Source organism: Protopterus annectens, chromosome 5.part0 (assembly GCF_019279795.1).
Source record: "Protopterus annectens isolate FY-2018-M chromosome 5.part0, PAN1.0, whole genome shotgun sequence".
Taxonomy (NCBI): Eukaryota; Metazoa; Chordata; order Ceratodontiformes; family Protopteridae; genus Protopterus; species Protopterus annectens.
This window is the reverse complement of record NC_056735.1, coordinates 140,731,145-140,743,920: the sequence shown is the minus strand read 5'-3', so window position 1 is coordinate 140,743,920 and position 12,776 is coordinate 140,731,145. Positions and strand designations below refer to the sequence as shown.

Below are 12,776 nucleotides of genomic sequence, written 5' to 3'. Positions count from 1 at the left end.
GTTTACCTACAGTGCTACAAACAGAGGAGGACGTAACCTAAAAAAGAGTCAACCACAGAAAGAAGGCCTCAAAAGGGATTCTTCTCAGTCCTAACCAGGCTAGGGGGATCGAGGGTGGGACGCAAGAAAGAAGGCGAGATGAAAACAACTAACATGGAACGTTATGGTAGGTACATAACTTCTTAATGTTAAGTTGTCTATCTCGCCTTCATTCTTGCTGGATGGGACAGCGTCCCTAGCACCTTAGCCCTGGGTGGCTCATTGAAACAGACTCTTGAGCACAGTGGAACCAAAATCAGCTCGACTCCTGGAGGCCATATCCAACTTGTAATGCAAAATGAAGGTATGAGGAGTGGCCCATGTGGCTGCAGCACAAATAGATTCCATTGGAAGTCTAGCCTGAAAAGCTACTGACATAGCCAATGCTCTGGTGGAATGAGCTTTTGGTTTTGTAGGGAGTTCTTTATGTCTCAGTTGGTAGATCAAGGTAGTAATAGAGACCAGCCACCTGGACAAGGTTACCTTAGAAACTGGCAGGCCCTGCTTGCCCTCAGCATAGGACAGGAAGAGTTGATCTGATTTTCTTGTCTGTTTGGTCCTATCCAAATAAAAACGTAATTGCCTGTGAATGTCCAAATAGTGTAACTTTTGTTCAGCTCTGTTTGAATAATTAGGAAAAAAGACAGGAAGATCAATAGCCTGATTGAGATTTGTCTCTGAGGGTATTTTGGGTAAAAAGGAAGGATTAGTCCTGAGTGAAACCCTATCTTTGTGAAAAATACGATAAGGAGGACGAATACAAAGGGCTTGAAGTTCCGATACTCTTCTGGCTGAGGTGATGGCTACTAAGAAGAGAGTCTTCCAGGAGAACAACTTTAAGGAACAAGAAGCCGCAGGTTCAAAAGGAGGGAGAATCAATGAAGTTAATATTAAGTTCAAATCCCACGGAGGGGGGGGATCTTTAACCGGGGGTCTAAGTAAAATAGTCCCCTTAAGAAAGGCCTTACAAAGTTTGTGGGACATGATACTGAACTCTGATAGGCCAACGTGAAAATTTGCGATAGCAGTCAATTGGACCCTAATGGTGGCAGACGAGGAACCTGCTCGAAAAAGTTCCGCCAAAAAATCTAAAACATTATGGACAGGGGCTGTAAAGGGGTCTATCTTTCTGGCCTCTGCCCAGAAAGAAAAACATTTCCACTTACTAGCATAAGTCTTCCTAGTAGAAGATTTGTGTGAAGAAAGTATGATTTTATGCACTGGCTGAGAAATATGTAGAAGCCTGGCTAAGGTTGAAAGTGGAGCAACCAAGCTGTGAGGCTGAGAGAGTGAAGGGATTGGTGCAGCCCGCCCGACTGATGGATCAAGAGGTCTGTCACTGGGTCCAGATTCCAGGGCTGCTCCAGCAGGTGACGATGCAGGAATGGGAACAAAATTTGTCGAGGCCACTAAGGAGCAACGAGGATCATCCTGGATCCCAAAGCGGTCGCTTTCTGAATCAGTTTTGGAATTAAGGGAAAAGGAGGGAATGCATAGAGAAGACCCCGGGGCCAATCGTGAACTAGAGCGTCTCTGGGGGAATGGCCTGGGAGGGGGAAGAGAGTGAAGAAGTCGCTGCACTTGCTGTTGAGAGAGGTTGCAAAAAGGTCGCAGCAAGGTTGACCCCATCTGAGGAAAATTTTGCCCGCTACTAACTGATTGAGAGACCACTCATGAGGCATAAGGATTGCTCTGCTTAGCCTGTCCGCTATGACGTTGGACTTCCCAGGGATGTGCATTGCTATCAGAAACCGTTGAGAGGAGATCGCCCACTGCCAGTGTCTGAGTGCTTCTTGACATAAGGGATAGGACCTGGTTCCGCCCTGCTTGTTGATGTACCACACTACTGACATATTGTCCGTCTGAACTGCAATAGTCCCGGTAGGTAGAGAGTCCTGAAGAGCTTGCAACACTAAAAGTACCACTCTCATCTCCAAGACGTTTATGTGCAGATGGTACTCTAGGGGTTGCCAAGTGCCCTGGACAGTCCTGCCCTGAAAATGCCCCCCCCACCCGATCAGGGAGGCATCTGTTGTCACCGTGGCAACCGGAGGAGGAAGGACAAATGGTCTGCCCTGAAAAACTTGAGGGGAGACCATCCACCAAGAAAGGTGGTCTTTGCATGATTGGGTGATTATTATGTTGTGAGACATCGGAAGCTGTTGAAAGGACCATTGGGTAAAAAGCATCCATTGAAGAATCCGAATGTGAAAACGAGCCAGGGGAAGTAATGTGATTGCTGTTGCCATGAGACCCAAGGTTTTCAGTACAAATCTGGCCTGAATTTTCTTGCACTGTAGTAACGTTTGAACATGTCGGCGAATGTCTAATACTCTTTCTAATGGAAGTTTTGCCGACAGTTCTTTTGTATTTAATATGGTGCCTATAAAGATTATAGATTGACAAGGCGACAATGCAGACTTTTCGAAGTTTATAGAGATACCTAGCTCGGAGCAAGTTTGGATGGTATAATCCCTGGCTCGGATTAGCTGATGCCTGGTGGAAGTTGTCTAGATATGGAAACACCTGGAATCCTCGCCGTCTCAGGTGAGCCATAACCACTGCCATGCATTTGGTGAACACCCTGGGGGCTGTGGTGAGACCAAAGGGCAGGGCTCTGAATTGATAGTGACTGGCTCCCAGCCGGAAGCGGAGAAACCACCTGGAGCATCTGTTCATTCTGATATGGTAGTACGCATCCTGAAGGTCTATGGAGCACATCCAGTTGTCCAGACCCAAAAAGGGTAGAATGGACTGAAGCGTGACCATCCGAAACTTCGTTCTTTGAACAGACTTGTTTAACCTGCTGAGATCCAAAATGGGTCTCCAGTCCCCTGTTTTTTTTGGTACCAAAAAGAACTTCGAGTAAATCCCGGATCCTTGCTGGTCTGCTGGGACTGGCTGGATTGCTCTTTTATCTAGCAGTTTTGAAATTTCTAGTACTGCTTATTCCCTTAGACCGGGTGGAACATCTGGAAGGGATCTGTTTGTTTGCATGGGGGTGTGGACAAAGGGGATTTTGTAACCCTCGGATATGATAGACTGTACCCATTTGTCTTGTGTGAGGAGTCGCCAGGCTTCTGGGTACAGTGACAATCTTCCCCCGACTGCCTCCAAGGGTGGACAGTCGGGCAGCCCCTTAGGGGTGCTGAAAGGGTTTGTCAGAGAAAGCTTCCCTGTTTCCCTGATTTTGCAGACCCCCTCTGCCCCTCTGGTGGCATCTATTGTTGTTCCCTCCTCTGCCCCTGGAGGGAAACTCACCACATGTGTCAGGCATGACTCCCTGTGGTTTGCAAAACCACATTTTTCCACTCTTCTGACCTTTAGGGTATGGTCTAGAGGGAGTAGAAAAAATGACTCCCACGGCAGAGAGAGTCTTGCCTTCCTGCTCACACCTGGTAAGGGTATCCTTCACCTGTGGTCCAAACAGAGCCGAACCATCGAAGGGGGTGTTGGTGAAGGACGCCTTATAGGGGTCAGCAAAGTTACATAACCGCATCTAGGCATGTCTTCTCAAAGCCACACCTGTGCCTGTGGCCCTACTTGCCCCATCGGCTGCATAAGAAATGAGCCGCATAGCGGAGTTGACTATAGAGTTAAGGGTCGCCAGCTGGGAGTTAATTTTTTCCTGAGACCCTACAGCAGATGGGTCCTGAAGGGTATCACCCAGTTCCTTAAGGAGATCCCTTTGAAGGCAGGTGAAATCGCACAGATAGTTCAGCGACTGCATGGAAAAGGTTCCTGAAGAAAACATCTGCTTCCCATACCTGTCCATTGTCCTAGATTCTTTATTAGGTGGATGGACAGGTACAGAAGGGTCAGCCAACTCCTTCTTAGTGGCTGCTGCAACCACCATGGCATCAACAGGGACACCCTTTGTAAGAAACTGTTTGTCGGACGGGGCTGTAATGAATTTTGTGGGCCTGTGGGGAGTTGGTTCCACTGTGTCCGGGGCCGTCCATGCCTTCCGAGCCACCACTTCCATGAGCGGGTTGAAAGGTGGAGACACCCAGGAGGTGGAAGGGTGAGAACCAAATGCATCCAGGTACACCGACTCATCCTCGGAAGGGTTAAGGGCAGTCCAGTTCCCTCTCCGTCTAAGGATCTCAAGGATGTCTGAGAAGGAGACATCCTCAGAGGGGGACCTTGGGGACCCTTCCGAATCCTCCAAGTCGGTGTCTGAGGTGACTGACTCGGGGGAGTCAACATGTTTCCTCTTACATTTTCTCTTCCGATGGGGCTCTCTGAATGATCAGGGGAGGCCTCGGAAGAGGAAGATACACCCAATGGGGCTACCTGGAGTGCCTGTTCTCCACGCTTGGGGTCAGGAGGGTGGACAGAGACCGACGCAGGCACCTTAGAGGAAGGAGCCGAAGGGGTCGATAGCGGAGCCAACACCGGAGTCAGCACACCCCTCATGACCTCAAAGGCACCCCTATCAGGCAGAGAAGAGGGTCCCTGCTCCGAAGAGACGAGAACCCTTCCCGGCACCGAGAGGGATGGCTCCGAGGCTGATGGGGCCGAGCTCACCTGCGCCGAGGCCCCAAGAGGGAGAACGGGGTCGGACAAGGGTCCAATGCCACTCGCCCCCTCGGAGCCGACGAGGGAGTCTCGGTGACCGGATCCCTCCAAGGATGGAACCATTGAAGAGATCAGAGCTGACGAGGGAGCCAAAAGGTGTGGTATCGGCTCCGACGTTCCGACGATTCGAGCCCCAACAAGCTCCGGCTCCGAACACAGTGGAAGAGTCGGAGGAGGAACTGTTGAAGACACAGGGATAGCCACAGTCTGTTGAGAAGGGCTAGTCAATATTTTGGCCAGTGCCTGCGACTTAAGGAGCCTACTGACCACCCTCTCCAAGTCATGATCAGATAGCCTGGAGGACCGAGAGGAATGGGATCTATGGCTCCGCTCCAATTGGAGTAATGGAGACCTAGGAGCCGAACGAACGGACTCTAACGAGGGAGACCTCGAATGCTTTTGGCTCAGAGAAGGCTCCGATAGCAATGTCGGAGCCGACTGAGGTCTCGAAGTGTCGGTTCCAGCTGGAACCGATGAGGAGACAGAAGCTCCACTCGGCGTCGGCTCCAAACAGGGAGCCGACGGTTTGGCGGGCTTTAAGGATTTCCCCGACGAAGGCTTGGCCGGGGATCCTTCTGGCTTTAACAAGCCCCTCAAAATGAGCTTATTCCAATGCTCCTGCAGGACTCTCGGACTGAAGGCATGACAGACCGAACAGGAGTCCTGCAGGTGTAGGGGGGCCCAAGCAATAAACACAAGAAGTGTGACCGTCTGTCAGAGACATCTTCTGACAGCACGAGTCACACTTCTTAAAACCTGAGACCTTGGTATCTTTAGACATATTACAGAAGAGATACCAAGTTAGTTAACTAGTGCTTAAAACAATACACACACACACACACACACACACACACACACACACACACACACACACACACACACGCACTAGGTAAAACTAACAGTAACAATACCACTAAAACCACAACAGTTATCACTAACAAAAATATCTATATATATATTATACAAGATAACTATAAGACTAGAAAAACGCAGCTAACTAGGCCTAACACTACCCTAAAGGGTGAGGGGGGGGGGTGAAGAAAACTCTGTAACAACAGAAAAAAGAGTTTCTAAGTGGGATCTAAGGGGGTACACAATCTAATTAAACTAATAGGGAAGAATGACTGAATATTACACAATACTGGTAGCAAAAAATACAATAAAGAATTATACGACCTGGAGCCGGAAGAAAAACCCAACCTCGTAGCTGAAGCGGCAAACGAGATCTGGGTATCTGACGCCTAGCACTGTGGGATAAGGGGAGGCCTCGAGCCGGTAAATAGCTCTCGAGCTTTAGTAAAAGGCCGAGTCGGAGCCAAGGATTGGCTCCGAACCCATCCAGCAAGAATGAAGGCGAGATAGACAACTTAACATCGTCATTTAGGTCCTGTTGGTTTATAGTAGAGTCATCCCTGATCTCTCTGTAGATTATAGGTTTTGGAGTACTGGTACGTTTCCTTACAAGGAAAGTGGGGTGATGGTCACTAAGTCCATCTGGAAGGCATCCTGTCTGGTAGCATTGTTTGGGGCAGTTAATGTCCTATCAATAATGGATTGTTTTGGGGATTTTTTATCTATTCTAGTGGAGTCTTGTATGACTTGGTTAAATCCATAGAGATTCATTTGGTTGGTGGAGTTAATGGAGTTACAAGCTAACCAGTCAGTATTTAGGTCACCTAGTATAATAGCTTCCTGTGGCAGGTTATAGCTTACCCATTGAAGGATTTCTTCAATAGTAGAAGAGTTATTGCCTGGAGGAATATAGCTACAGAGAATGTTGATGTGTTTTTCATTGTTTAGAGCTAGGACAGAGCCTATAGTTTCAGAATTTTGAATTTTGGGTATAGGGATTTGAAGAGGTTGGAGGTTGAGTGTGCTTTTGAAAAGAATAGCAACTCCCCCTCCCATCCTACTAGATCTGTCTAGCTGAACAATATTATATCCTGGAGGGAGGATTTCTTTGTTTTGGGTATTAGGTTTCAGCCAGGTCTCAGTAATGGTAAGTATATCAGGGGAGTAATGACTAATGAATGCATGCCGGTCAGGGAGTTTATTAGAGATACGTCTGGTATTGATGTTTATGATGAGTAAGTCAGATTTTCCTTTGTTAGGAAGTATGTTGTAGCATGGTCCTGGGTTTGGGTGTATGTCACCTGCAGTCAGAAGTATTGTACTGATAGTTATGATATGTTTAATTATGCTGGAAAGGTTTTTGAGGTGTATGTGTGTTGATTTTTGAATGTGTGGATGGGGTAGGTAGATCTTGTTAGTGTGTGCTATATTGTTTTCATTAAATAATATTGAAGAGATGGTGAAATTTGTGTGAGTTTTACTATGTGTTATAGTGTATGTTGTATGATAGGAAGTATTCTCTAAGGGTATGGCAGTATTTATTGATGTACTATGAGTTAGGGTAGTGAGGGCGAGTAAGAACAATGGGAGTAAGATTTACATTGTAAAATGTAATTAAATAAGGTATTATACAGGCTTAGGTTGTAGAGATAGGTAGGGGTGTGGCAGCAAACAGTGAGTATTAAGTATTAGGTAGGGATTTAATATGGAGGAGTGGCAGCTATTTGCAGGCAGTTAATTGGTGGTGGGAGTGGTCAAGTGACACTGGGGTTAAATAAATGTAGATGTAGTGGGGATGGGTGGGTGGGAATTGGGGGCAGGGTAGGGGAGCGGAGTGAGCCGAGTAAAGCGAGGTGAATGGAGCGGGGCCCAGCCCAAGCACAATATTGCAGAGCAATCTGTATGTGCTGTTCAAGGTAGAACAGGCATACAGATTATAAGGGGTAAGTGTAACCAGTAAACGTTTAGAGTTGTAATATAGTCCAACTGTCCACACACAAAATAGTTATTAGGTTGTGAAACATTTAATATTCTTTGCACACAGTTTAATTTCAATATGTTTCAAAGAGCAATTGTCCACAAATAAGTCAACTGTACTTTCTCAATATCCAGCCCCTATAACCAATCCATGTTTCAAATGAGTGAAGGTAGAAATAATAGTGTAAATTTTATTTAGTACAGCAACAATATCCTTTTCTTCCATATAAATATTCCTAGAAAACTAATGAACTCTTAAGTCACCTGTTTAAGTACACATCACACAATGTACGTTCATTCTGGGGTATCATGTTTTTTATGTGCTCAAGTTCTGTGTAGATCTGTATAAGTGCTTCATTTTCTAAGCTAATGTCAGAAATAGGCTCATTCTGAAAATCAGTGCTCTGATTTGCTGAATATGCATCCCAAATGGTGATATCACCTGTTGTCAAAACTTGACAGCAATCCATGGGGAATCCCACTCTTTCCAAATGCTGCATTTGAGAAAAATATCTTTGACCTAAAGAAAAGGGAATCCATGTTTCAAGCTTCATGCTAGAATGTCCTGCAGCTATCACCATTCTGCAAACATCTGTGGTCACAAAGAGCTATTTGAACATTTCCTGGATCTCCCATTTTTGCAAAATGTGAAAACTTCTCTTCAAATAGGTCTGGTGTTGAAATTGAAGGATTCATAGTATTTTGCAAATTCAAATCAGCACAAAGCCCTTGTAAATCATCATTAGTGCCAGTTCTTAACACTAGATATTTTCACAGTGCCTCATCACCATTGCTGGGGAATATCAACCTCCAAATCATCCATCTCAAAAAGCATTTTTGATTGGCAATCTTCCCTCCTGCAGTAAGAAGACAAAGACAGTATTTTCTTTTAGTAAAGGACCTCCTAATTCCTGATATGACTCCATGCACCATAAAAATGAATCACAAATTCCTGCTGGTGTTCTAGCTAAATTTCTGCTAGTCAGTATGAATGTCACCTTATTACCCTGAAAATGGACCATGCCTAGGGGGACTAACCCAGCCATTGAAATAGCTAAAAATGTTTAGTAAATGTGGACTACACATATGGGACCATCCTAGCTTATCGTGTGACATTACATCAAGTTCTGTTTCATTATAGTTTCATGGGTTAAGGTGCCATCTTGTTGAGTGGAATATTTGATTAAGTTGGGTTTCCACAGAATGTCTGAATGTTTTGTGTCGATTATATGAAGTGTGCTTTGGAGTTAACCTTTTTTTTTTTTTGTTTACTATTTCTTGTTTCTGTGGTCAAATAACTATGGGGCACAGAAAGCAATAGATTTTATAAAATTCCAAATGTTCTCCTTCCTCGGTGGTCATGGGAACTTGGAGTTAGTATAGTAAGTTGTAGGGGTATGGCTAGCAGAAGAGAACTTACCACCCCCCACAAAAAAAAAAAAGTTTTGTATTTTTATTATCTTTTGATATGTCTTCAACTTAGTGGAGATACTTGTACAATTTAATGGGGTTTTATGTACTTGATCTAACAAACACATTTCATTCAGACAGTGTAGATCTATGAAAGTAATTCACACTGGAAATGGCCTTAACTGTCTTCTGGAAATTTTTAATAATTCCCTGGGAGGGTTTACCATAAAGTATTTCACATATTAAGAGGTCAACAGGATACCTGGGAACAGTTTCTCATGAAATGACGACAGCATGGGCCAAGTCACCCCCCCCCCCCCACACACACACACACACACACACACACACACACACACACACACACACACACACACACACACACACAGAGTTAGGTGCCAGTGACCAAGTCCTGACCATCACATCTGCAATGTCAAGGGCACAGTGAACCAGATAGTATCTTACCAAATATGCAATATTAATGACTTCTTCAAACATCTCAGACTTCTCAAAGTTGAGAAGACTGGACAGTTTTTCATGGCCATGGCTTGCTCAAAAATAGAAGTGTAAAAATAAGATACATGAAACAAACAATTAGGGGTCCACAGGCCCATGATGGCAGATGACATAATTATTTTATCAGTGTATTCATAGCTTTTTCCTTGCTCCATTATTCAGGCACCATAAAGAATATTATTCCTTGATTGGGTTCTGTCACATTTTTAAATACTGTCAATGCAGCCATATTGATAATATAGTCATGACTCAAAATCCTTAGTTTCAAGTCAGTTTTCTGCCTGTGGTGGACAGATCTCTTGGATGAGTAGCTTCTGTAAAAATACACCAAGGACAAGTAATCCTAACATCCTTGAAGAAGTCAACCAATCTCTCAATAGCGATTAAACTGGTGGTTGTAGATTAGGCCTTTAAGAACAAACAGCATGTATTCTCCTAGATGCGATACTTAATGATCCTATGGAAAGCATCGAGCTTCTTGTATAAGCTTGATGAGCCTGGTCTGCAAAGCTATGGAGAGGATCATTATGGAACTCATAAACAAAGACATTGGGGACCTACAGACACTGGATCCTACCCAATTCGGCTTTGTCAAGGGCAGATCCTGCCTTTTGTACCTGGTCGACTTTTTTGAAACAGTCACTAAGGCCATTGATGAGGGTAAGGCAGTTCACACAGCCTACCTCAACCTTGCAAAAGCCTTCGACACAATACCCCACTCGGGCATCATAGACAAGCTCACCAGCTTAAATGTAAACCCATATGTCATAAGATGGATTGCAAACTGGCTCAAGGACAGAACCCACAAGGTCAGAATTGCTGGAGCCATGTCAGACTCTAAGCCAGTCACAAGCGGTGTCCCACAGGGCTCGGTCCTGGGACCCCTCTTGTTCGGCATTTATTTTTCCAAGGTGCAAGCAAACATAGGAGGATTGTGGCTGACAAAGTTCGCAGATGACTGCAAACTGGGTGCCATAATCAATACCCCAGCAGATACAAGCATCCTTCATAAAGGCCTCATAGAAACGGATAACTGGTGCCAGAGCCATGGCCTTAAACTGAACGCCAAAAAATGTATAGTAATACCCTTTGGGAAAAACAAAGTACCCACAAATTACCACATAGGTGGTAATCCATTAAGTACGGAAGAAGTAATCAGGGACCTAGGGACCCAAGTTGACAGTAACCTCTCATTCGACACTCACATTGCCAAAGTGGTTAGGAAGACCTTCTATATTGCCCACCTTATCATGAAAGGATTCACATCTAGATCAAGAGAGGTCATTGTGCCCCTATACTCTTCCCTTATCAGGCCCATAATTGAGTACAATGCCCCATTTGGGATGTACCTTACCCGACACCTGCAGCAGTTAGAAAGACCCCAAAAGTACCTCACCAAGAGGATCAAGGGTCTCAAACATATGTCATATGCTGCCCGGCTGAAGAAACTCCAGCTCTATTCAGTCGCATACCGCCTACTCAGAGGCGATCTATGCCTGACGTACAAGGCCATGTCCAATCCGGAATTAATGGACATGCTCCACCTCAGAAAATCCAAATCCACCAGAGCCACGAGAGCGAGAGATTTGAACCTCAACACAGAAATAAATAGGACGTGCTGGAGGGACAGATTCATAACCCAGAGGCTCCCTACACTCTGGAACAGAATCCCAGTCCATGTTAGGCAGAGCCCCTCACTGACACTCTTCAAGAGAAATCTTGACGAGTGGATGGGAGATCGTAGGTTTACCCCGGGGGTCATCTCTGTGTCACTACTAGACAGAGGCACAGTAAACTAAACCCTAAATGGGCATAGTATTCTCATTCCAAGGGGTGGTGAAAGCCACACACACTCTGGCTAGGCTTATAAATGCCCTAGGGCAGATAGCCTAGTATGAACCTATGAACCTATGAACCTATAACTTTTCCATAAATACATTTCGGAGTTTATTGTTGTGTACATGTATTCCTGTTGGAAAAGAGAAAATTCAGAAGGTAGGTTGTCTGCAGGCTTATATCACTTGCAGAAGTGAGTGACAGTCTCTCACTATGCCCACTACATACTCTCCAGGAAGAATGCTCTTCTGTTATGCAATAAGTGTTAGGGACATAGCAAAAAAAAAAAACCCTGGTCTCTACAGAGATGATGACACCATCTTGGTTTACTCACCCCTGCCCCAAGCGGAAACAACAGGTTAAATGAGTGGCTGAGGTGGAAGATCACTGGCCAGAGGAAGAAAAGAACAGACAAAGAAAGGGTTCCTCAGTTTTCAGTTTTTCGGAGGTGAGTGCCTTCATATCTGCAGCTGTCAAAAGTATAGAAAGAATCAAAACATTCCTTTTCATATATGCTGCTATATATATTATTTGTGGCAAAAGCAGACAATAAAAAACATGGAGTAGCAGTTTGTGGCATATACTTTCAAAGAGATAACTGCAGAGTGTCTTAAATAAGAAAAAATTAACAAGTCACTATAAAAGAAGTATCACTTACCGAATAATATTAAATCTGGCAATATGAGACACTTGCTCCTTTAGAACCATACAAAGAGCATCACGGCAAAGATCAAAATGAGCCTTTGTCATACTACTGCATACCAGAACTATGGCAATGCTGTGCTCTTGAATTACTCCAAATATCTGCTGACTCCCACTTGTAAGCCAATTCAGCCTCTCTTTGTACAATTTAATAGCCTGAGCCAGATGGTTAGCAAACTCGTGCAGTCGCTCCTTGTTAGCTGTCACCTGATGAATACAATAAATAAATGTTCAACTTTTCTTGTAAAACTATCACTGTTACAAGGAGCAACATAGATTACTTACATAAAAATTATAATTGTACAGGTGCTTATCATAAAATAAAAGCTTTAAGACAAGGTCACAATAACTGTAAATAGCAAATTTAGGATTGCCCACTTTCTGTGTCTCTTTTACCCATCAGATTTGTTCTGATCTGTGGCATATTCCGGCTGAGAAAACACAAGTATTGCACTTGTTTAGCTTATGAAATAGGAGTTGTGAGATTCCATTATTTACCCCACATTGTTCCAAATTGTCTTCAGTTTTTCAGCCCAAACTTCCTTCCAGTGAAGTGGGCAAGCAACTGTACTTAGGCACTGTAAAGCCCAATGCGCCCACATAAAAAACAGTGTATTTAAAATAAAAAAGTTTGACCAGAAGATTTTTTATCATCATCATCACACATTTCTAAAATCTAATAAAATATCATATAAGTCTCTTAGTGTAATGAAATATTTCTCATCTATAATACAAGTCAAAATCTTATTAAAACATAAAATACAGTAGTTAAATTGCTACAGCATATTCAGAATACTGATTTTTATCCAAATTAACACATAAAAGTTATTGTATTTATCATAATGACAGGTATGCATGGTCATAGT

General features: G+C 44.1%; 1 protein-coding gene across 1 annotated transcript in view; it reads right to left on the bottom strand.

Moving 5' to 3' along the window:
- VWA3B (von Willebrand factor A domain containing 3B) overlaps positions 1–12,776 on the bottom strand; it is a 2,054,405-nt gene that overhangs the window by 1,795,284 nt on the left and 246,345 nt on the right. The window contains exon 3 of the mRNA XM_044071813.1: positions 11,867–12,117. Coding sequence (XP_043927748.1) covers positions 11,867–12,117 — 251 coding nt within the window. The remainder of the gene's footprint in view (positions 1–11,866; positions 12,118–12,776) is intronic.